Source organism: Mustela lutreola, chromosome 8, assembly GCF_030435805.1.
Source record: "Mustela lutreola isolate mMusLut2 chromosome 8, mMusLut2.pri, whole genome shotgun sequence".
Classification (NCBI taxonomy): domain Eukaryota; kingdom Metazoa; phylum Chordata; class Mammalia; order Carnivora; family Mustelidae; genus Mustela; species Mustela lutreola.
Window position 1 is genome coordinate 84052502 of NC_081297.1, and position 22605 is coordinate 84075106.

The following is a 22605-nucleotide window of genomic DNA, read 5'->3' on the forward strand; positions in this document are numbered from 1 at the left end:
TCATTAGCATGATAAATGGTTCTCCACCCCCTCATGCTCAATTTGGAGGTATCTTTGGGTCTAAAATGAGTCTCTTATAGACAGCATATCAATGGGTCTTGTTTTTTATCCACTCTGATATCATGTGTCTTTTGATTGGAACATTTAGTCCATTTACATTCAAAGTAATTACGTACGAAGTTATACCGTTGTATTTTCAGTCAAGTCACTGTTTCTGTAGATTGTCACTGTTCCTTTCTGCTGTTTGTTACTTTTGGGTTCTCTTCCCTCAAAGGATCCCCTTTAATATTTCTTACAGGGCTAGTGTAGTGGTCAAAAATTCCTTTAGTTTTTGTCTAACCTGGAAACTCTTTATCTCTCCTTCTATTCTGAATGACAACCTTGCTGGATAAAAGTATTCTTGGTTGCATATTTTTCTCATTTGGTACCCTGAATATATCATGCCAGTCCTTACTGGCCTTCCAGGTCTCTGGGCAAGTCCGCTGTCAGCTTTATGTTTCTACCATTGTAGGTTATGGACCTCTTGTCCTAAGCTGCTTTCAGGTTTTTCTCTTTATCTGAAATTTGCAAGCTTCTTTATTGTATGTCCAAACACAACTCCAAACTGAGAGTAAGGGGTTAGAGAACCATTTGTCATTACCTCGATCTTTTTATTGATTTTGGGGGGATGTCTCTGTCCCTCCTGGATTAAATGCCTATTTCCTTCCCTAGATTAGGGAAGTTCCCAGCTGTAATTTGTTCAAATAAACATTCTGCCCTCCCTCCTTCCCCTTCATCTTCTGGGACTCCTATTATCTGGATATTATTTTGCTTTATGGAATCACCGATTTCTGGAAGCTTTCCTTCGTGATTAAGTAGTTGTGTCTCTTCGGCTTACTTATTTTCCATTATTTTGTCTTCTATATTACTGACTCTCCTGTGCCTTATTTATTGTCACTTTCAGAGCCTCCATTTTTTACCGCATCTCAGTAATAGCATTTTTAATTTTGGCATGACTGTATTTTAGTTCTTTTATTTCTACAGTAAGGGATTCTTTAGTATCTTGAATGCTTTTTTCAAGCCCAACTTGTATCTTTATAATCATTGTTTCAAGTTCTAGTTCAGACATCTTACTTATATCCATATTAACTCCTGTTCTTCTTTCTTTTGTTATTAAGTTTCTCCATCTTGTTATTATGTCCAGAAAAGAAAAGAAGAAAGAGAGAGTAAAGACGACAATATTTCTAAGAAGTGGCCACTTTTCTCTTTGTAGCATTGCAGCATTTCTTTTATCAGATCTCTGGTTGAAAATGCAAGTGTTCAGAGTGATTTGATAACTATCTAGCTGAATTCCAGGGATAAGACTAACATAGGGTCCTTACTACTCCACCATGTTAACTCTAGAAGCCACATCACATTTAAAATATTTTCTCATACTAATGCATCATGGCAATGATTATTCAGCAGTTTTCTTATTTGTATGGCGTGGCAGTAGAACTGATTAGACGACCTGTGTGATTCCTTCTGGTTTGAAAGTATTTTAATTTTATTTCTGCCATCACTTTAATATTCATGTATATACATATGTTGTTATTTTATCTCCTATTTCTTTTTATACAAATTAGCACCTATTGGTTGCTTTTAAATCCAGATCTTCCTCAACTTAGGATGGGGTTATGTCCCAATAAATCCATCTTAAGATGAAAATATATTTAATACACCTAACCTACCAAGCATCATAGCTTAGTTCAACCTACCTTAAACGTGCTCAGAACACTTAACATTAGCGTACAGTTGGCCAGAATCATCTATCACAGAGCCTATTTTATAATTAAGTGTTAAATATCTCATGAAGTCTATTGAATACTGTACTGAAAGTTAAAGAATGGTTTTATGGGTACAAAGTGGTTGTCATTATACAGGTTGTTTACCCTTAGGATCACATGGCTGGATAGGAGCTTTGGCTGCTGCTGCCCAGTATCATGAAAATGTATCATCATATATCACTAGTCTGGGAAAAGATCAAAATTCAAAATCTGAAGTATGGTTTCCTCAGTATGTTACTGCTTTCACACCATTATAAATTCAAAAAATCGTGAGTCAAAATAAGTCAGGACCAGCTGTAATGACTTTGGTTATTTAGGAGGCTAAGTCCAGAATCTACTTCCCTGTATATAGTTCAGTGCTTTTTTTTTTTACATAACTACTGTCCACCCAATGCCTTTTCTACAGATGCCAATTCTGATTAGAAACAGGTTCTTGGAAGTATTTTTCTAATCTGAAAAGTTTGCTCCATTCCTCTCTTTTGGGCTCACTTTATGTTAATTCAACTCTGCTTAGCATCCTTCTTTCTGTTTTCTGGGGCTCACTTCTCCAAGCCAATGCTTGCAGAAAAGTGGAAATGGAGGTTAACTGGTATTCATCTCTTTAGATTCCCCAGTTAGAGTTTCTGCAGCTCAGAAAAGAGATGAGGTGTAAGACCTTGAAATTAATTGGAGTAAATGACAAAGTAAGACTTGTCCTATGAAACATTCCATTCAATTTAACTGTCAATTCAGTATTTTTATCTATTATGTCTACCACTTCCAAAGTTGTAAGTGGTTAAGTTAATTAAAATAGAATTTTATTTTCTATTGAGTTTAATTACTTGGAATTAATGAGTTTGTTACTTGTCCAAAACTTACTTTGCCTAACAGAATTAGAGAACATAAATGAAAGCCAAAAAAGAATTTGAAAACAGTTACCCAAAGGATTTATATGAAATGAAGGTATGATTTAGTATTAGCAAGTTCAAGAATCTGTATGTTATTAAGTATGATAAGATGACCTTGACTGCAAAAAGAGAGATACATTGTAACCCACTGCATAGAAATAGTAAATTAGGGTGCTTGGGTGGCTCAGTGGGTTAAGCCGCTGCCTTTGGCTCAGGTCATGATCTCAGGGTCCTGGGATTGAGTCCTGAATTGGGCTCTCCGCTTGGCAGGGAGCCTGCTCCCCCAACCCCCGACCCCCCCGCCTGTATCTCTGCCTGCCTGTGATCTCTCTCTGTCAAATAAATAAATAAAACCTTTTTTAAAAAAATAAAAATAAATAAATAATAAAAGTAAAAAATTTTTTATTAAAAAAATAAAAATTAAAAAATAAATTAAAATTAAAATTAAAAATTAAAAGCATACTTTAAGTGTATTGAAATGTTATATTTCTTAGAGATTCATGGAGTTTAAGGAATTTCAGATGCAGAAACAGTATTGAAGAAGGGAACATTTTGAAAATAGAGGTTGAGGAGAAATCCTTTGGGAACATGTAAAGAGATGGTAGGTTAGGGTCATCCATCTTTTGAAATAATACTATAATAATCGATAAAACAGAGGAGGTAATGCTGTGTAATAAAAAAATCTGACCTGGCCCAAGGGAGGTCTGGCCTTTGCTTGCAGCTTCTAGGAGGTAATCTATGTCATACCTCATAGGAATATCTTTGTTTAGGGTGAGAGCCAGTCACAATGGATTTTAGGGTGGGGCTGGCCACAACTGACAGTCTTAGCCATGCCGGCAAAACCACATGATTTAGAGGAAGGGGCATTAAGTCACCTGGGATCAGTCCACTTGGCAGCTGAGATCAACCACCCAGGCAATCACTCGGTCATACCCATGCAATAGAGCCTCTATAAAATCTTTGAACTGCTAAAGTTTGGGCAGGTTTCCCTGGCTGGCAGTACTCTGGGCATATTACCATACACTGGTGCAGGAAAAGTAACATATCTTGCCTCTAGGGGCAGACACCAGAAACTATAACTTTGGAACCCTCTGTGACTTCATTCTATGTGCTTCTTTCCTTGGCTGACTTTAATCCATATCCTTTCTCTGTGATAAACCATAACCATGAGTATAACAGCTTTCCTTGAGTTCTGTGAATTATTCTAGTGTATTACCAAACCTGAGGGTGGTTTTTCAGACAGACCTCCCCGCTCCAAATTTATACTTGGTGTCTCACAGAGCACTGTACCCTCTAGCCTTTGCAGTTTGGGTATCTCCAGGCAACTGATCTGAAGATAGGCTGTAGCACTGACACCTAATGGCAAAATCTTAGAGCTGTGAGATTAATACAGAACTGCCTCAGATAGAAAGCAGTTACGATCATTATAATTTTAGCAATAATTAAACTACTGTTTTTCATTAATCGGATCTTTACCCATCCTTTAAGATATTAATTGAGCCAATATATACAAGGAACATCATATTTATCCTTTAACCAAGTCTAAGGGATATTTGCTACATTGATAACACATTGACTGCTGACATCAAACTTAAAATTATATAACTCAGAAGTTGCTTAAACACATAGGCAACTAAGAAGTAGGATAAATCTGTTCCCTTAATTGTGACATGCTTTAGTTCTTTCTTTGCATATGTCTTCCCCAACAGTGGTAAGTATTTCATAATACTGGACAGTTACAGACTTTTTAAAAGAGGTCTGGCTAGTTACAATGTTGGGAGGATTTCAGTATTATCATTACTTTGCAATTGAGTTTAACAATCTTGGCCTTGGTTGTTGACTGGTTGTTGGCCTTGAGAATCTTTTATTGTTTCTTAAGAAAGTTTTAAATTCTATTCAGAAGTTCTCTTTTGGTCCTTGTGGCTTCCAGGAAGGACATGGTTTCTAGGCTCGGCGATTTTTGCTTCCTGGCTGACACTGGCCTGGTTGCATCTGCAGTCTAATAAATGTCTTCAGTTTATCTGATGGTCACAGATAGTGGCTGAAGAAGAGGAGTATGAGTTTGGTTTCTTACAAATGTAAATATGTTTTCTCAAATTATGGTCATTTTTATAAAACTACCAATTTTAGGAAATGAGCAAATTCTAAGAAACCCCAAGGAAGAGAAATGTTTTTCTAGCACCCCTGGTTTTTTGGAAACCTTTAAAAGCTTGTATGTAAAAAATAAAATAAGGTAAATTAAAAACTTGCATATATTTTAAAGAAAAATAATCTTTTAAAAGATTGTATAAATAATTTTTAAAGACTGCTTCCTGAGTTATTTATTGAAATATAATTTTAGGGTAATTTAAGTCTTTATATCCTCCCTATGTAATATGAATAATTTTTTTCCTAATGAATTGGTAAAGAAATTGATAAAATTTAATATTTAATATCATGACTAGTAAATAAGGGTAAGTTGATGACATTTTTAAAATCAGATTTTTATTTGTAGCTAATATTCCACTGATAGAGATTTTTTATATTTCTTCCTTATATTAAAAAAAGAAACAGGCATTTTTCCCCCACATAGTATCAACACTAGGGAAAGAAACAGAAACACCTCTTAAGCCACTGGACAGTTTGTTTTAACATAAGAGAGAACAATAATTTTTATTAATCCTGTAATAGGGCTTTCTTTTATCTATTCTTGCTTATTGGCTGTCTTTTAGTATCTCTCCTCACATTTAAAAAGAGTTTCAAGGGTTAGATTAAGGGTCTAAAGCTTAAAATCATTGGAGACTTGATTGAATTAAAGTGTCTGCACTTCAGGGTGGGGGTGGGGGTAGATCTGGTGTAAGATTTGGACAGAGCTCAAATACCTACAGCTAATGTTGGCACCTGGGAAAACACTACATACACGTGAGGGCTGTAAACTAAAACTCCCAAACTTTATTCAACAGAGATCAACACAATTCCAGTACCAGAGTTAAAGGCATGTCAACTTTAAAAAATGAAGATGGTTTAGGATTAAGAAGAATTAATCAATCGAACATCAAAACTAAATTTTTTTAAAAGGCAGCATTTGCACATGTGTTAGTAACTGTAATAATAGCACTTTTCTATCCAATCCACTAAAAGATTTTATTAACATACATGACAATTATTTGACCTTGACAGGAAACATATGATATTATGGTGTTTTCCTCTCTGTATTTTTTTTTTCCATGTTTTTTGGAGGCTTTTAAACTAACAGTGATTTCCAGCATGAACTTTTGAACCAGATATCTATTAAATCCTGCCCTCCCTAATATTAAGCTATGTGACTTTAGGGAAGATAGCCTCTCTCTTCTCATTTTCCTCATCTGTAAAATGTGATAATAATACTATAGTCATTTTAAAAAGTATATCTAATTCATAAAATTATATCCATGGGGGAATACATGTATAGCACTTAGAAGCATATCTCTCACACTGTGCTAAACAAGTGCAGGGGTCAGAATTTTGGAACTTTGGCAAAGGGTAGACTATTCACAAAATAGAAATGATCAAAGCAGTTAAATTTATGAAGATTATGGCCTTGCAATCCTGTGCAATATTTATTTTTTTTAAACAAACAGCCCTTGTCTTACAAAAAAACTAAAAACGATACCCTTGAAAGCTTACAATCTTGTAACTTTTACTATTAAGAGTTCTTCTTTAGAGTGTTAACTTTTTGACATGCCTGGATCCTGCCTTTCTCTGCCCTGGCTTATACTGGCCCTGCTGCTTTCTCCAGCATCCAGATGCTAGGATGATCATACAACAGCAAAGAAAGATGACAGAGGTACAGAGGGCCACTGGAGCCAGCCACATCTTTGAAGTCACAGATGCCCCATCAGGTGTCATGTCTTCATTCTCAGCTGTGTGGTTTCTGCTGTTGGACCCCTTGGTTTTATTTAGTAATTGCTTGCTACTGTTGAGTCGGGATGGAATAGGCCTATGAAAAGCTTTTGTGTCTATGGGAACAAAGAAAGGAGAAATAGTCTTGTTATCTGGATTATTGATGAAATCAGTGCTGTGTGACACCATATTTACCTCTGTGGTAATGGAGTTATTCAGGGAAATGAGTTTTGCCCAAGAATCTGTGGTTAACTCCTTGGAATACCTAGTACTGTTTGTGTTGACAACCAAATCTTGATGTGTGGTTGATGACGGCATCTCTGTTGATGGTAGCATTTGGTTTATCACTGTGGTTTGTTGTTCATCTAAATGCGTAGCTTTTAAAATCCTTAGTCTGTCCCGTGTGTTAGATGAGGAACGAGTATTTAGATATGTGGGACGTGATTGTTCAAAAACCAGCAAATCTGGATCTATACCTGAAAGATAAATAAGGCATCATTCATTTTATTTTTTATTTCAAGGAGAGAATATCAAAGCACAGCTTGGAGAAGTCTTGGGTTTGCCACCAAGTTAGTGAACTGAGCTTAAGTTCAAGTTCTACTATTGCATATTTCTGGAAGGCTTAGAAACGTACTGGCCACATTTGAATTTATCTTAACTTTCAAGAACACTTTCTGTTACAAACAGCTGGCTCCATCATGGAGGATTCTTTGTGTCTGCCAGGGCTTCTGGGTAACAATAGCCAATGTTAGTGCAAGAATTGCAAAAAAAAAAAAAAAAAACAGTAACCATTTGAGATATGTAGCATCTTAAAGTTTTAAAAAAATAAATAATACAGAAGTATAACTGTATTCAAAATCATGAGCAAAGCCCTCTGTCTCCTCCCTTCCCAGTTCCTGAAGGTAATGACTTTGTCTTCAGTATTTTCTCTCTTGTAAAGGAACTCCTTTCCCTCTGACTTCAGACACAAGCAAATATTGCTCTGTCTATAAAGGGGAGGGGAAAAAACTTCTCAACAGCTTTTCAGTTGTCTCTCCTATCAGTTTCTGTCTCTCTGCCTCTCTCCCTCTCAACATAACGATATCCATTTCCTATCTTTGTTGTTTGCCTTCTGCCATCTTGTTCCATCCACACTATTCTGTCAGAATTATGCTTCTGAGATAATCAGTAGTTTCCATATTTCCTGGCCACCTCATTGTTCTGACTTCTCTTTTACCCTCAATCCTGCTGGCCATCCTTTCCCTAAAATTCTCCTCTTGTGACTCCCTGGAATGCAGACTCTCTTGACACTTTATCTCAGATTGCCTGTTTCTCATTTTTTCTTTCTTTAGCTGGTTCTCTCCTTGGTTCAAACTGGTTGTGTGCTTTCCACAATCTTTAGTCTGTTGTCTTCTGCTGAGTTTTCCCTTCATCTCACCCCTTCACCACACACACACACACACACACGAGTATCCTCATCGGCTGTCACCATTATGTCAGTGGCACTGAAATCCGCATCACCTGTTATTTCCTCTTTCTCGGTCCCTGGTCTCATTGCTCCTGTGGTCTACTGAAGGTTCCCACCTAGACATCTCATGTCATCACTGAACAGTCCCAAAGCCAAAATCATTTTGTCTGGCTCTCTATCCCTTTCGGTGACCTCACCAATCTTCCATCACCCAAGCTGGAATCTATGTACTGCGGAGCAATCTTTGACTCCACTCTCTTCTTTTCCTTCATCCAAAAAGTGGTTCCTATCTGGTTCCCTCCCAATGTGCTGGTAATCATCCCTCCTCTTCATTGCAGTTACGGTCACCTTCTCCAGATCTAATGCTTCCCTGACTAGATATTCTAATTCGCATCCTGCATATTATTTTTCCAGACTAAAGGCAATCACACTCATCACTTTAATGATGACGTTCTCTCACTAAATTCCTTTGCTGGTTCTCTGTTGCTGACAAAGTCAAGTCCAAACACTGCTTTGTCCAAAACACTTTTGTAACCTGGCCTACCCTATCCTTACCCAGATTTTCATTGCAACCCCGAAAGTGCCCCTTTTGTAGCCAGATCTGTTTTCTACTCTCCCGTCGTGTGATACAGAACTCCTTGTCTTGCCTCTGCCTGGCCTCTTCCACGAAGCTGCCTCTGAACATAGGTTTCTTTAGTCTCCTCTTCTTTTGAGTGCTTGTACTTGAGGCAGTATCACACATTTTTGTATTTAATTAGGTTCTACACTAATTGTGAGCCTTGTCATATCAACTAGATTGTAAGAAACTCGAGGGCAGACATACAGCTGCCATCTTCTGCAATGCTGCTCCTGGACTGAATTAGGTGTTCAGTAAATACAACCAATGACGAAATTTAGCGCCTTTGTATCCGGATGGCAAAAATCTATTCTTTCACATTTACCAATTTGTACCATGTGTTTGTATACATGGGCAAGGCACGCTTAAATGTGTATTTATCTAAAATAATGGTTATCTTGGGACCATTGGTAGGCTAATGTATGTTAGTAAGTGCATTTCCTTGTCCTTGACATCAATCTTTGTAGAAGCCTTGTATACAGTGTCTGTCCATAGACCTCAAAACTGCCACTAAGCATTGTCTTTGTTCCTAGTAGTATGCTTAGCCCCTCCAGTAGGAATGCCTTCTTTTTTTTTTTTTTAATTTACTTATTTTTTTCAGCGTAACAGTATTCACTATTAGGAGTGCCTTTTGGGGCTTTTGCTAGGGGCTCCTGGAATATAGGAAATGCTTAAGCTCTTCTTTGATCACATACAATTTGTTATCATCTGGAATGAATTCATCAGTGCTGAGCATGCCAAACTAGAGCAAATTTATTTGTAGTTTTCTGCCCTGGATGCCCAAAACTTTTCCAGATAGAGATCATGGGAAAATAGTGGTTCAGGTTGTTACCAGCCAGTTTCTAGGTTATACATCTCTACTAGAGCGTTACCAACATTCTTCAGCATAAACACAAAATGCACAAATCATTACCTTCTGTTACGTTGTATAAAATGGCACTGGTTCCAGGCTCTAATATGCAGCTCTCCAGTGTGGGGCAGTGAACATGGAGGCAGTTGACATTGTCATGCATGGGATCATGGTAGAAGACAGCCACGTTACAGGAAACTGAAAGGAAAAGTGCATCTGCAGGTGGTTTTGGTTTCTCCCAGCTGGAAGAGCTCTGAGTAGCTTCTATTTCTTCCAAGAACATGGCATTCACACCAGTATATTGCAGGGCTATGTTCAGACATCTCACAGAACATGGTGAACTACAGTAACTGTTTCTATGAATGTGGAAAATGCCCTTTTAAAAGAAACTGTCCATGGATTTTTCTCTAATCTTTCACACATTCCATTCCACACAGGATTACCTGGAATCATTTTCCAATCCCAGGATTTTATGTTCATGAAAAGTTCAGTTGGCTACAGAAGCCCCTGGGGCTTATCAGATTTCTAGTTGCAGTGCCCTCTCAGAATGCTAATGCACCGGAGTTCACCAGAGAAAGAAAAACAAAAATCAAGTGACAGATGTTGTAACAAAAGAGGGAGTCATGGGAAGGCAAACACTGCAATTACTGGGAGAGGCCCAGATGGTAGAAAGGCAGCAGGCCAGGTGAACGCTACCCTGACCCTGATTATAGGGGAGCACTAGCCCCATTTGCAAATCACACATCCAACGGAAAGCCCATTCAATGTCCTTTAAAGAGGAAGAGAGTCCACTGACAAGGATGTGAACATATGGAATTCTAGTGGGTGGGGGTACGTCACTGATGCTATCCCCCTTCTCCTAAATAACTTTGCTCCATAAAATGCATCATGTTATTTCTGGAAACCCTTAAGTCTGATTTGCTGAGTGCCAGTATCCAGTCTGTCCTCCCTAAAGTGCAAAACAGACTTTCCTCCTGCTGCAGTGTAGTAGGAACCGTGCGCTGGGAAATATCCATTGACCAAAGGTATCAACTTCTTTAATAAAATAAGATTACAGAGGGATAGCATACAATTACCAGACCTCAGAGTATCCCTAAAGCTGTTGTGGAACTGTGGTTGGCCAAACCTTTGCTGCTTCTGTGTAAGGTTAACTGTGGGGAGCTCTCTCCCACCCCTCCCCCGTTACCTCTGGACCAGCCAGGAGGATAAAGAAGAGGGCAGAATTCAATGAATAATACATTGCTAATACATTTTAGACTACAAATGCATTCCTTAAAGATTGGACTGTCAAGTTTAAGGGAAAGGATTAAAAAATATTCAAATTTAGACATTTAAATTTTTGATAAGAAAGTACTTGATGCTGTAAAGAGAACAATTTTTAAAGAAGTTTTATATTCCTCTTCGTGTACATTTTAGAGTTCCAGCTCTGAACAGGTTAGTTATTGCAGGACTGTGGCTTTTTAAAGTTCTGGCTTCCAGCTAAAAACAGACGTGTGTTCGTGCCCTTTCTTCTGGAGGAAGAAAACCACAACTTGGAAGCTACAGAGGCTCTAAAATCATGGAATTCTACTGGATGCTTAAAGTATCCCTGGAAGTCCAGAGGACACAGTTTCCCTGCGATGGACAGTCAGGTAAATTGATACCATGGGAAAATGCTGAAAGGCACAACCCCCCCCCCCCACACACACACACACACCTTCCCTTCAGGCTTATGGGAGTTAGAAGCATCTTTAAGGTGAGAATCTAGATTGGCAACCTTTTCAAAAAAATTTCCCTTTGGGGCACCTGGGTGCCTCAGTCAGTTAAGCGTCTGCCTTTGGCTCAGCTCATGATCCCGGGTCCTGGGATCAAGCCCTGCATTGGGCTCCCTGCTAGACGGGAAGTCTGTTTCTCCTTTCCCTCTGCTGTTGCCTCTGCTTGTACTCTCTCACACACACACTCTCTCTCTCTCTCTCTCTCTCTCTCAAATAAATAAATTCTGTAAAAAAAAAAAAAATTCCCTTTAAAAAATTAATTGCTCTCTTGTGTGCCTGATTAACTTTCTAGGGCTTAGCCCGGGACAGCTTCTCACACTGTGGTCAGTTTACACCCTTGGGTAGCCTCAGTACACATCCCAGAAATCTGCCATGTGTACTTGGATAGGAGGCACTGGCAATTAATAAGTCAGTATCAAACCATGGAAAGAAAGTGTAGAAGAACCAAGAGAATTATTTTAACGTATTGTGTTGCTTTTGCTATTTCTTTCCAAGTAGCTTTAAAATCTTGGAAAAATGAAAAACAAATGAAAGTAGTCTTTAGACAATTATAACTGGAAATTCTGCAATAATGAAATGTTTTCCTTATTATAAACCTTGATCATATTACATGGGTGATGCTTAACTCTGATTCTGGATTTCAGACAAAAAAATCAGAATATTTAAAATATATATTTATTTTCTTTCTTTTTGCTAGTTGACATATATCTACCTATGTCCTTCAAAACATCTAAACAATCTAAATTCTTGCTCAATGCAACCCACATTTGCTCAACACAAACAAGCACATTTCAAAAATTTGAAATATTGAGATCACCAAAAGAAGTTTGAAAAAGAAATTATTGTATTATTTTTTGAAGCCAAATATGCCATTTTGGGGGGATGTGGAAATATTGTTAGTTAACCCTCGAGGAAATAGTTTCATTTAGCACTTTAGTGAAGAAAAGAAGATTCTGTGTTACCTGTGGGTTCCATGGCACTCTGGATCATCACCAGATTTGTAAACTGAGCCAGAACTGATCCAAATGGCAAAGTCAGTCTCAATCTCTCTCCTGCCTCCCCCATCCCCTTGTCTCTCCCTCATCTTCCCTAGTCCTGATCATCTGTTCCCTGCAACCTCTGCCTAGAGCTCCTTACTTAGGTCTTCATTTTCTAAGTTTCTCCTGATTTTTGCTCAGGCATATCATTGATACTTACCATCCTTCCTAAGGCAGCAGCTCCTGCTACATTTCTGGCCGGTACTTTCAGAATAATACTTCAGGAACTGAGCTCCCAGCTTCTGAGACTCCTCCAGGTCAATCAGAAGACCTGGAAAGCGACGGATCCAACAGTCTCTATAAAAAATGGTGGGTGAGCAGAGAGAGTCTGAGGTCCACCCCATGCTCAGCAGCAGCACCAAGGCTGTTTCCACCACTGCCACGTGCATTTCCGTGGTAGGAAGATCGGGCAAGAAGTCTGAGATCCAGACAGACGCCGAAGCTGACCATCAGGGTTGAGGACAGGTTCTGGAATTTCAAAGCTGTTGCTAAGGGACTCTCCTAGAGAGTCACCTTCTAGAAAAGTGAAGCCATTCTTTGACTGTATATTGATTTTTCTGAGCTGAGCCCTAGGTGAACATTTGACTTTCTGATGTTAATTCTGAACATTTTCCAGGCCATTTTGATACTCTGTCCCTTACCCTCTTGAAGATGTGGATTCTCTCCTCTGCTTTTCTTCTTTCTCTGAAAGTGAATAGTCACAGACACCTCTTCCTAAGTAAATATAAAGACAAGTGGAAATCCTAGCCCAGAGTCTTTCTGAGGAAAACAATAATTTAGTCACTTGACGTCAGATAAAGGAAGGATCCATTACACCAGAAACAAGACATGGTTTGTAAGGGGACTGTTGTATGGTTTTAAAGAAACCTGTGACTGCAGACTTTTAATTTTTAAATTTTTTTAATTTTTTTTAAAGATTTTATTTATTTATTTGGCAGAGAGAGAGAGAGAGAGATCACAAGTAGGCAGAGAGGCAGGCAGAGAGAGAGGAGGAAGCAGGCTCCCCACCAAGCAGAGAGTCTGAGGTGGGGCTCGATCCCAGGACTCTGGGATCATGACCCAAGCCAAAGGCAGAGGCTTAACCCACTGAGCCACCCAGGCGCCCCAACTGCAGACTTAAAAAAAAAAAATTTTCCCCCTATGATTTAAGTTCTGGTATTTACATTCACCAGAAAACCAGTTTGTGCCCTGGTTTAAATTTTTTGTTTTTATTAACAAAATAACAACAACAAAACCTTGAAAGTAAATGAAAACTGAAAATGAAAAAAAATTAATTTTGCAGTGATTTTGAAAACATTGAATGTGGATATGTGGATCCTGGTCACTTCTTGGAGCTAGGCATTCCCCACCCCCTCAAAGGTCAACCACAGACTTTCTTTAAAAAGAGAAAATAAAACATAACAGTGAAAATTGTGAAGAAGTTCAAAAAGTGGAAGGGGGGGGCACCTGGGCGGCTCAGTCATTAAGCATATGCCTTCCTCTTGGTTCCTGATCCCAGTGTCCTGGGATTGAGCCCCCATTGGGCTCCCTGCTCAAGCGGAAGCCTACTTCTCGCTTTCCCACTCCCCCTGCTTGTGTTCCCTCGCTCGCTCTCTGTCAAATAAATAAATAAAATCTTTAAAAAAAAAAAGTTCAAAATGGGGGCTTGTTTGCAAGTTATAAAAGATACTTCTTTGTGAAGCATATACAAAAATGCATAGTATCTCTGACTAAAGCAGGGACAGTTTCTAAGAAATGTGTATTAGGGAAATGAAATGGTTTTAAATTTCTAAGTTTTAATAAAAATCACTTCAATTGCAAGGCTAAAACATTCGAAAAGATACTAAAGGAGGCAAAAAATGGCCTCTCACTTTTGTGAAGGTTGTAGTTTCCATATCCCATGATGATGTCCACGTTGACAACGTAGTTCAAAATATGAAACTGTTGGGCTTTTATCCTATTTTTATACCAAGCATAAGTGAAAATCAGCCTTTCGCATAAAGTACGGCTGAACTGCTCTTTTAAAAAAAAAAAAAAAAGATAAAGCTTTTTCTATCCTGTGATCTCAGTTTCTTTCGTACCTTTTGCACAATGACTCATTCACTTACTTGGCACAAAAATGTTAACATTCTTTGAATTTTCATTTCTCTACCTGTTTTGTAATAATAGCCTATCACATATGCTTTAATTTTTAGAAATATATGATTTAATCATCAATAATAAGCAAATAATCAAAGGGCTGAATAACTTTAAAAACAAAACATTTTACTTTCTCCTAAGCAAAAATTATAACATGGATTAACTCCTAACCCTGCATAAGCCACCTAAAATATACTAAAAATGATTAATGTGTTATTCTATTGAACTTCTCATAGAAAACAAGTTTCAGTTGCTTACCTGCAAATAATCCGACCATTCTGTCTGTTCCAAGGAGAAAGGGAAGAGAGGTTTCCTGATGGCAAAGTAAGCGACAGGCGAGGAACAAAAAGATTACTCCCTTTTTCTCCATGAGGTTCCATAGATACAGCAATTAGTTCATGCCCCGGGGACATAAACCAGAAAGTCAGCTTTCTAACCTTCTACCCTCAGTGTCTTTCAATCACATTAAATGCAGTTTCTTTTGTGTGATATAGAATTCCTTGAAGTTCTCATGTATCCTGCAGGGATAATGGAACAACCCATAATTGCTTAATCCTTTTGCTGTCAATTGGTGTTCAAGTAAAGATCAAAGTTGCATTTTTTTAAAGAATCTCCAAATTCCAATGTAAAAGCATGCTTTAAAATTTTTTAAACTTTTTTTTTTTTTTTTTTTTTTTTTGTGATTGCATAAACATTCAGTTGGGAAACCAGGAACTTCTTGGAGCCAAATATTTTGAAAAGGAGAGATAGAAACTGGACTGCAGGGGCAGAGGGAGGAATCCACAATGGGCTGAGATATGTGGCCCAGAAACATCTAGTCTCAAAATTGTCCATGTGAGATGAAATTACAGAAACCAGAAAGCAATTCCAACTCTGAATAAAAAATTGCTATATAGGCTTTTATAGATTTTATCAAATATTGAGAACTGTTACACTATTGCAATGCAGTGATATATTGTATTTATTTCCAACTGAGTGCTCTTAAGAAGGGTTCAAAGATTGTATTCTTACCTTAAAAACCACATTTTTCTTCCAAGAGCCTGATTCAGTTGTTCTAGTCTGGGAACCAGAATTCTTAAAAGCGTCCCAGGTGATTTACTAAGATGTTTGGAAAACACTGACATAACACTGACTGCAAAAAAAATGGAAGTTTTACTTACATTAAGATGCTCAATCGGAATTAAATATGAACGATTTTTATTTTTTTTTAATATTTATTTGAGAGAGAGAGAGTGCACACATGGGGGGGGGTCAAGGTGGGGGTAGAGAGTGAGGGGGAGGAAAAACAGACTCCCTGCTGAGCAGGGAGCCTGACCTGATGGGGGTGGTATAAAGATGAAATGGGTTGGATCTCTTGTCCCTTCCCAGAGATCATGACCTGAGCTAAAGCCAAAAGTTGGATAGCCAATACACGGAGAATCACCCAAGAGACCCTGAGCCATTTTTAAAGAACTGTACTACTTTAAAGTCATTTAAATTGTCCCACATGCTTGCATGAAAGGAAAATATTTCAGTTTTGCTTGTTAAAAAAGAAAAGGAAATAATCTTTATTAAAATGTTTTGCTTTTTATTAAATTGATATATTTTTCACTTTAAATACCCAAACTTTTGGGGCACCTGGGTGGCTCAGTTGTTCAACATCTACCTTCGGCTCAGGTTGTGATCCCAGGGTCCTGGGATTGAGCCCCACATCGGGCTCCCTGCTCCATGGGAAGCCTGCTTCTCCCTCTCCCACTCCCCCTGCTTGTGTTCCCTTTCGTGCTGTGTCTCTCTCTGTCAAATAAATAAATAAAAATCTCTAAAAAATTTTAAAAAATAAAAATAAAATAAAAACCCAAACTTACAGAAAAGCACAAAAAGGAATAAAAACTACAGTCCTATAGTCTTAACACTTTCATTAACATCCTTCTAGACATCTCTATAGAAAATAGATATATATATGCCATTGTACGTAAATGGATTCATGCTGTTCCAGAAACTGTTTTTTAAAGATTTATTTATTTATTTATTTTAGAGACAGAGAACATGAGTGGGAAGGGCAGAGGGGAGGGAGAGAGAATCTTAAGCAGACTGCACACTGAGCATGGACCCCACTCAGGGCTCAATCCCACGACCCCGAGGTCACGACCTGACTTGAAACCAAGAACCTGATGCATAACTGACTCTGCCACCCATTTGTCCCTCCAGAAACTGTTTTCTAAATACCCAGGGTAAAATTATATTTTTCAGGGTTTCTAAAGAAGGATCTACATGTTTATCCTAAGTTGTAATGGCTCTCCAGTATTTCATTCTACGAATGTACCAAAATTTACTCTGTACTTCAGCTTCCTCAGCTATGAAGCAAAATAAAAAATTATATTGTAATCTACAAAATCACTGACAATAGTGCTTGGCATATAATAAATACTCAATAAATGCTGGCTACTATTACTATTATACGTTATGTTTTCTAATTTTTTATTATTAAAAGCAACAATGTAATAAACATCTTGTACTTAAATATTTTTTTTCTTCTCAGTCATTAAGGTTGTATTTTCCAGAAATTCTTAAAGAAACAGCCTGTGTCTGACACTTACTGTAGTCTTTTGTAAAAAGATCATAAAATATAAAGTGTCTGAAGTGAGTCATAGTACCACAAAGGCCAGTCTTTATTATTCATTGTTCAGTCAATAACAGATCTATAAAATTATACCACCAACTATATATGAGCAATATTTTCATAAGGCTTAGAAATAATATTTTAGATCTTTTATAAATGAGTTTATATTGCTTTGACTTTGCATTTCTAGCTCAACAGAAAGCTTACTGTGTAAATTATAAAAATGATTTGATCTTTTAAGATACTTCAAATCCTAAGTGACATTATTATCATTCTCAGGGTCAAAAAGCTTACAGGTTCAGTGCCTGGTATTGTCAGACTCACACCCCAGATTCCCTGCCCAAGCTAATCTTACTCTGATAATATTACTGTGCGTGAATTGCCTTTCTGATGTGCATCATTCTTTGAGTGTGATCTTTTTGGGTCTCTTTTTAGAAGGCAAGAAAATACCAGTCTGAGGCATATCCATGACGTTTGGAAACAAAAGCATCCATTGGTGAAAGATTCTAAGAGGACATGGAAGAGACTAAGAGCCTGTTCTTCTTGGCTGACCCACTGAATCTGGCATTGTTGCCAGTGGAGGCACAAATAAATCCCAAGTCCAAGCCTCTTTAATAGAGGATGTGCCTCCCAGCAAAATTTGCCAGTTTAGGGCCTAATACTAGAGGTGGCGCTTTACTTTCCCAAAGCGGTTGCTAAAGTCATGGTTGCCTACACCCAAGAAACTTAGAATGTCTTGACTGCACCCTTATTGAGAACAGAAGTGTGAGAAGTTGCTTGAGAATCATTACTTTTATCAGTAATGATTTAAAGTCCAAGAAACAAGGCGAAAAGATAAAGTTCACAGATTTAAAAACAAAAAACAAAAAACAGATGAATAAGGCAAGTCATAGATCCATCCTTGTCTCCTTCACTTTTCCCAGGGAGGCCAGAATCTACTAGAATTTTTTTCTATGTCTTTAATATGTTAGTTCCTTATCCATGGTGTTTTATAGAGAAGATAATGGAGGACAACTCACCACGAGGCAGTTAAGTTACATAGTGAGAAGAACAAATTAACCAAAAAGGTGCTGAAATGATTTCATGCTTTACCAATCTTTCTTCTCTGGTTTTTAATGCTTCCCCCCTTGCTAAGGTAAAATGTTAATCCGGTTGTAGGAGATAACTTGTTTCAAAAAGCGGAAATGTATTTATGAAGAAGGTGTCATTTAACAACTTGCCATTCCAGAAGACAGATGAAGCTTGTCCCCAAATACATCTCCTCCCCAAGTTGAGGACTATTACGGAAGAATCTTGGTCTGGGAAAAATTTCAAATTTTTTTTGTTTTTGTTTTTTGTTTGTTTTGTTTTTTAGGATAGGGTGCCAGTTCCCTCCCAATCCTTATCCCTCCATCTACCCAAAGATAACCTAACAGTATCCCTCTCACTCCCTTCTAAGATTAATTCATATCTCATGAACAACACGAGGTCTTCATTATTTGGCCTGAGCTTTTTACTCATCTCTTTGCAACGTCCAGTGAGAGAAGACCGGGAAGTTGCCCCTCCTTCATAGTCCTCATGGGCTGGGGAACATAGGGTGGCAAGAAAAGCCACTCGGTAGGCCAGTATGACTAAAGGCGGCCAGATCTTCTGCTCAGACCATCTGTCATGGCTAGCCCAACCAAATTGAAATAGGAAAAGCAATAACTTTTCGACGAGGTTTTAAAAGAAGTCACGTGTCCTCACTTAAATTGTCTTTCTTTTAATAGTATAAAAAGACTTAACGGGCCCCAGCAGCAAATACAAGCTCCTCTGCTTCCCGACCCGTTTCATCTGCTGTACTGTGCACCCCAGCGAGCCCTGCAGAACCTGCTGCCATCTGCCTGGACCTTCTTTCTGCAAGATGGCTCCTACACGATGACCCTGGCGAAGAATCAGCTCTAGGTGTCACCTGCGTGTGTAGGGACGGCCTATGTGCCTCAGGCCCCGGGACACTATGCCGGATTGGGCTAGATGGGCGATCCCAGATGTGATGTCATTTTGACTCCCAGGACCCCCGACTCCCATCATCCCGGCCCCCCCACGCCTGTTTCTTCTTCTCTTCTCTGTCTCCCCGCTCGTAAAGCAGCGCGGAAGAAACAGCGGACTGGCTTCACCTCGCCTCCAGTCCCCCTCCCAACCCGCGCGTCGCTGCGGAGCCCGCAGGCCGCAGAGCCGCTGCGCCGGGCGTGCGGGGGAGGCTGCGGGGACGTGGCCGCAGCCGGAGCGCCCGGGGCCGCAGCCGGAGCGCCCGGGGCCGCAGCCGGAGCGCCGGGGGCCGCAGCCGCAGCGCCGGGGCCCGCAGCCGTCCCCGAAAGCCGGATCGGCTCGCAGGTCTGGCGGGCGGCAGGGGTCCTGCGGGCGGAAGTGAGAAGCGAGGCGTGGCAGGAGGCTGCAGGCTGGGGGCTGGGATCCCCTCGGCGGCGGACGCGGCCCGGACAACCCGGACGAGGACGGCGGCCGCCTCCCGACGCCCGGCGCGCGGCCACCCGGCCTTTTTTGGCGTTGAGGCAGAGCAGACCGGCAGGGCGGCCGCTCCGGGGGAGCGAGGCTGAGCCGCCGCCCCCGGGACCAGGAGGAGGGGCTGCCTCGGGGGCGCCGCCGCGACCCAGATAGGCCAGGCGGACGCGGGAGCGGGCGGCGGCCCGTCGCCTCCCTCCTCCTCCGCGGCGCCATCCCTCGGCGCGCCCAACCCGGAACCCGGCGAGCGCGTGGGGGCGGGGAGGCGAGCGCGCAGAGCTGGCGGGCACCCCCGCGGCCCCCGGCCCCCCAGCCATGTCGGCCGAGGAGATGGTGCAGATCCGCCTGGAGGACCGCTGCTACCCGGTGAGCAAGAGGAAGCTTATCGAGCAGAGCGACTATTTCCGCGCCCTCTACCGCTCCGGCATGCGCGAGGCCCTGAGCCAGGAGGCCGGCGGCCCCGAGGTGCAGCAGCTGCGCGGCCTCAGCGCCCCGGGCCTGCGCCTGGTGCTGGACTTCATCAACGCCGGCGGGGCCCGCGAAGGCTGGCTCCTGGGCCCGCAGGCGGAGAAGGGCGGCGGGGTGGAGGAGGAAGAGGAGATGGACGAGGTGAGCCTGCTGGCGGAGCTGGTGGAAGCGGCCTCCTTCCTTCAGGTCACGTCTCTGCTGCAGCTGCTGCTGTCCCAGGTGCGGCTCACCAACTGCCTGGAGCTGTACCGCCTGGCGCAGGTGTACGGGCTGCCCGACCTGCAGGAGGCCTGCCTGCGCTTCATGGTCGTCCACTTCCACGAGGTGCTGTGCAAGCCCCAGTTCCACCTCCTGGGGGCTCCTCCTCAGGCCCCCGGGGATGTCAGCCTGAAGCAGAGGCTGAGAGAGGCCCGGCTGACCGGGACTCCGGTTCTTGTAGCCCTGGGGGATTTCCTGGGGGGCCCCCTGGCCCCACACCCCTACCAAGGGGAGCCCCCGTCCATGCTCAGGTATGAGGAGATGACCGAACGTTGGTTCCCGCTGGCCAACAACCTTCCTCCCGACCTGGTGAACGTCAGGGGTTACGGGTCTGCCATCCTGGACAACTACCTCTTCATAGTGGGCGGGTATAGGATCACTAGCCAGGAAATCTCGGCTGCGCACTCCTACAACCCCAGCACCAATGAGTGGCTCCAGGTGGCCTCCATGAACCAGAAGAGGTAAGCGCCCAGCGGGGCTGCTTCTGCTTCTTTTCCCGTTCCATTCATTCACTTGCTCACTAGTTCGTTCATTCCCTTGATGTTTGCTGGGCAATCGCAGGAGATTTTGCTGAAGTGGGAATGACATCTTCAGGAGTGTCGCTGGCCTGGACTCTGGCAGAGTTCCCAAGGAACTGAGAACTTGCGAGGAAGAAGTGGCCCCCGCCAGGTCAACTAACCGAGTACTTTCCTTGCAGGTCTCGCTCTTTCAGGCAAACTGCCTTTTTGCCTCTTTCCCAGTTGGGGGGTGTGGGGGTGGGGGATGTCTGTGGTTTCCCGGAAGGATACTGTAAAGGAAAACTTTTTTTAAGTTTGCTTTCATTTTTATCTTCTTTTTTTTTTTTTTTTTTAATTTTTTAGGCTCTAATCCTGATTACAGTGACAGACCGGGCTGTGACCTGTAATGCGGTCTTGGGAGGATTTTTGTTGTTGTTATTGACTTTGAAGCTTTCCACACTGGGGCCCCAATCTGTAATCAGATTACCATTAGAATTGTACCTTGGATTGTCTTTTTTATTTTGTATCCTCTCTTTTGCATCTCCCTTCCTTCCCAGACAGTTTCGTCTTTGTTCTAAAATTTGAGCCTGGCAGTGGTCACCTACAAAATTAGAACGTTTCAGTGCACCCAACCTTCCCCCTCCCATCCTCAAATCCCTCCCAACATGCCCTTGGGTGACATGAAGACAGGTAAAGGAGGAGGGGAGGCGAGGGAGAGTAGGGAATCGAGGTGGGAAAGGAGAAGGAAGAAGAAGGAAAAAAAAAAGAGCAGAGCAGATACAGGAAGAGATGGTAGGAAAGAAAGATGGAAGGACTCAAGATGGCCCAGAGCCATTCACACTTAAGTGGGGAGAAGAATCAGTATCATCCACGAAAGGACAGGAATACCCTTTTTTCTGCTACACTTGTATCCATCTCAACCCCCACATGGGCCCTACCCTGAAGTGTGGAACGCGTAGTGGAACGCGTAGTTGGGGGACTCACCACCAGGCAAAGAAAGTTGTAACTGGAATGGGAAGACCATTATACATACATACTTGACTTAAGGGTACCCCAGCCTAGGGGGGTGGGGGGAACAGTGGCTTTATTTCTACTCTAACATGAAATTCCTTTTGGAAAGTGTTCTTTTTTTTCTGGTGATAAAAATAATACATACTTATTTTAGAAAAGTGGAAAATGGAAAAGAATCAAGAAATAGAAAGACTATCACTCCTGCTCCCTCCCTCACAGAGGCAATACTGTGTAGAGATTGGCATGTTTTCTTCCAAGCCCTTTTTAGTGTATTATTTATACCACTGAGATGATACTGTATTTAAGGTTTGGTATCAGAAGTGTTATTTTTAGGCAAATTCTACAAGCTTTAATTGAGGTAACAAAGGGACATTCAGTGGTTACGAATGGTGCTCAGATTTGGGGTGGAAGGCCCAGCCGGTTGTCTGTCACCTCTACACACGTGTGTCCAGCTGTATCAACTGCTGCTCAACAGAACCCCTCCACCGCCAATCCAGCTTGAGCTCTAACATAACACCTCACAGAATTCTTATTTTTTTAGAGAAGCGGGGAAGGCCACAGGGGGAGAGAGAATCCTAAGCAGGCTCCGTGTCCAGCACAGAGCCTGACGTAGGGTTTGATCTCATGATGCTGGCATCATGACCTGAGCCAAAATCAAGTCAGATCCTTAACCAACTGAGTCACTCCAGTGCCCCCTGTTCTTTCTTTACAAATCCTTGATAGTCGTTTTTCTTTTTTCTTTTTCTTTTTAGGAATATTCTTTATGTCCTCCAGGGGAAAAAAAAAAAGGTATTCAAGTAATTCGTAAATACATGCTTAGAAAAATTACAGATGACACGAGAAACCACAGAGTGGAAGATATGTGTATCTACTGATATATATTTATATATTATACATTTGTAAATATATGTTATAAATA

General features: G+C 41.1%; 3 protein-coding genes across 14 annotated transcripts in view; 2 read left to right on the forward strand and 1 right to left on the reverse strand.

Annotated features, from left to right (window-relative positions):
* Positions 1 to 16813, forward strand: part of LOC131839873 (small ribosomal subunit protein mS35) — a 64641-nt gene extending 47828 nt beyond the window's left edge. Inside the window, exon 8 of the mRNA XM_059187595.1 lies at positions 10933 to 16813. Within this exon, the coding sequence (XP_059043578.1) occupies positions 10933 to 11106 (174 nt within the window). The 3' untranslated portion in view covers positions 11107 to 16813. The remainder of the gene's footprint in view (positions 1 to 10932) is intronic.
* On the reverse strand, positions 5475 to 12646 carry LOC131839871 (MANSC domain-containing protein 4-like). The gene is made up of 3 exons (XM_059187591.1): positions 12418 to 12646; positions 9530 to 9664; positions 5475 to 7029 (listed from the first exon to the last, which is right to left on the reverse strand). Exons 1-3 carry the CDS (start codon positions 12644 to 12646, stop codon positions 6371 to 6373), a joined length of 1023 nt encoding a protein of 340 aa, XP_059043574.1. The 3' UTR covers positions 5475 to 6370.
* A 2821-nt stretch (positions 16814 to 19634) lies between the features above and the next one.
* The window catches only part of LOC131839864 (liprin-beta-1-like), a 95041-nt gene continuing 92070 nt past the window's right edge, over positions 19635 to 22605 (forward strand). For all 12 annotated transcript variants that reach the window (XM_059187555.1, XM_059187557.1, XM_059187556.1 and 9 more), the window contains exon 1: positions 19635 to 20639. In XM_059187555.1, the coding sequence (XP_059043538.1) occupies positions 19768 to 20639 (872 nt within the window). In that variant the 5' untranslated portion in view covers positions 19635 to 19767. The remainder of the gene's footprint in view (positions 20640 to 22605) is intronic.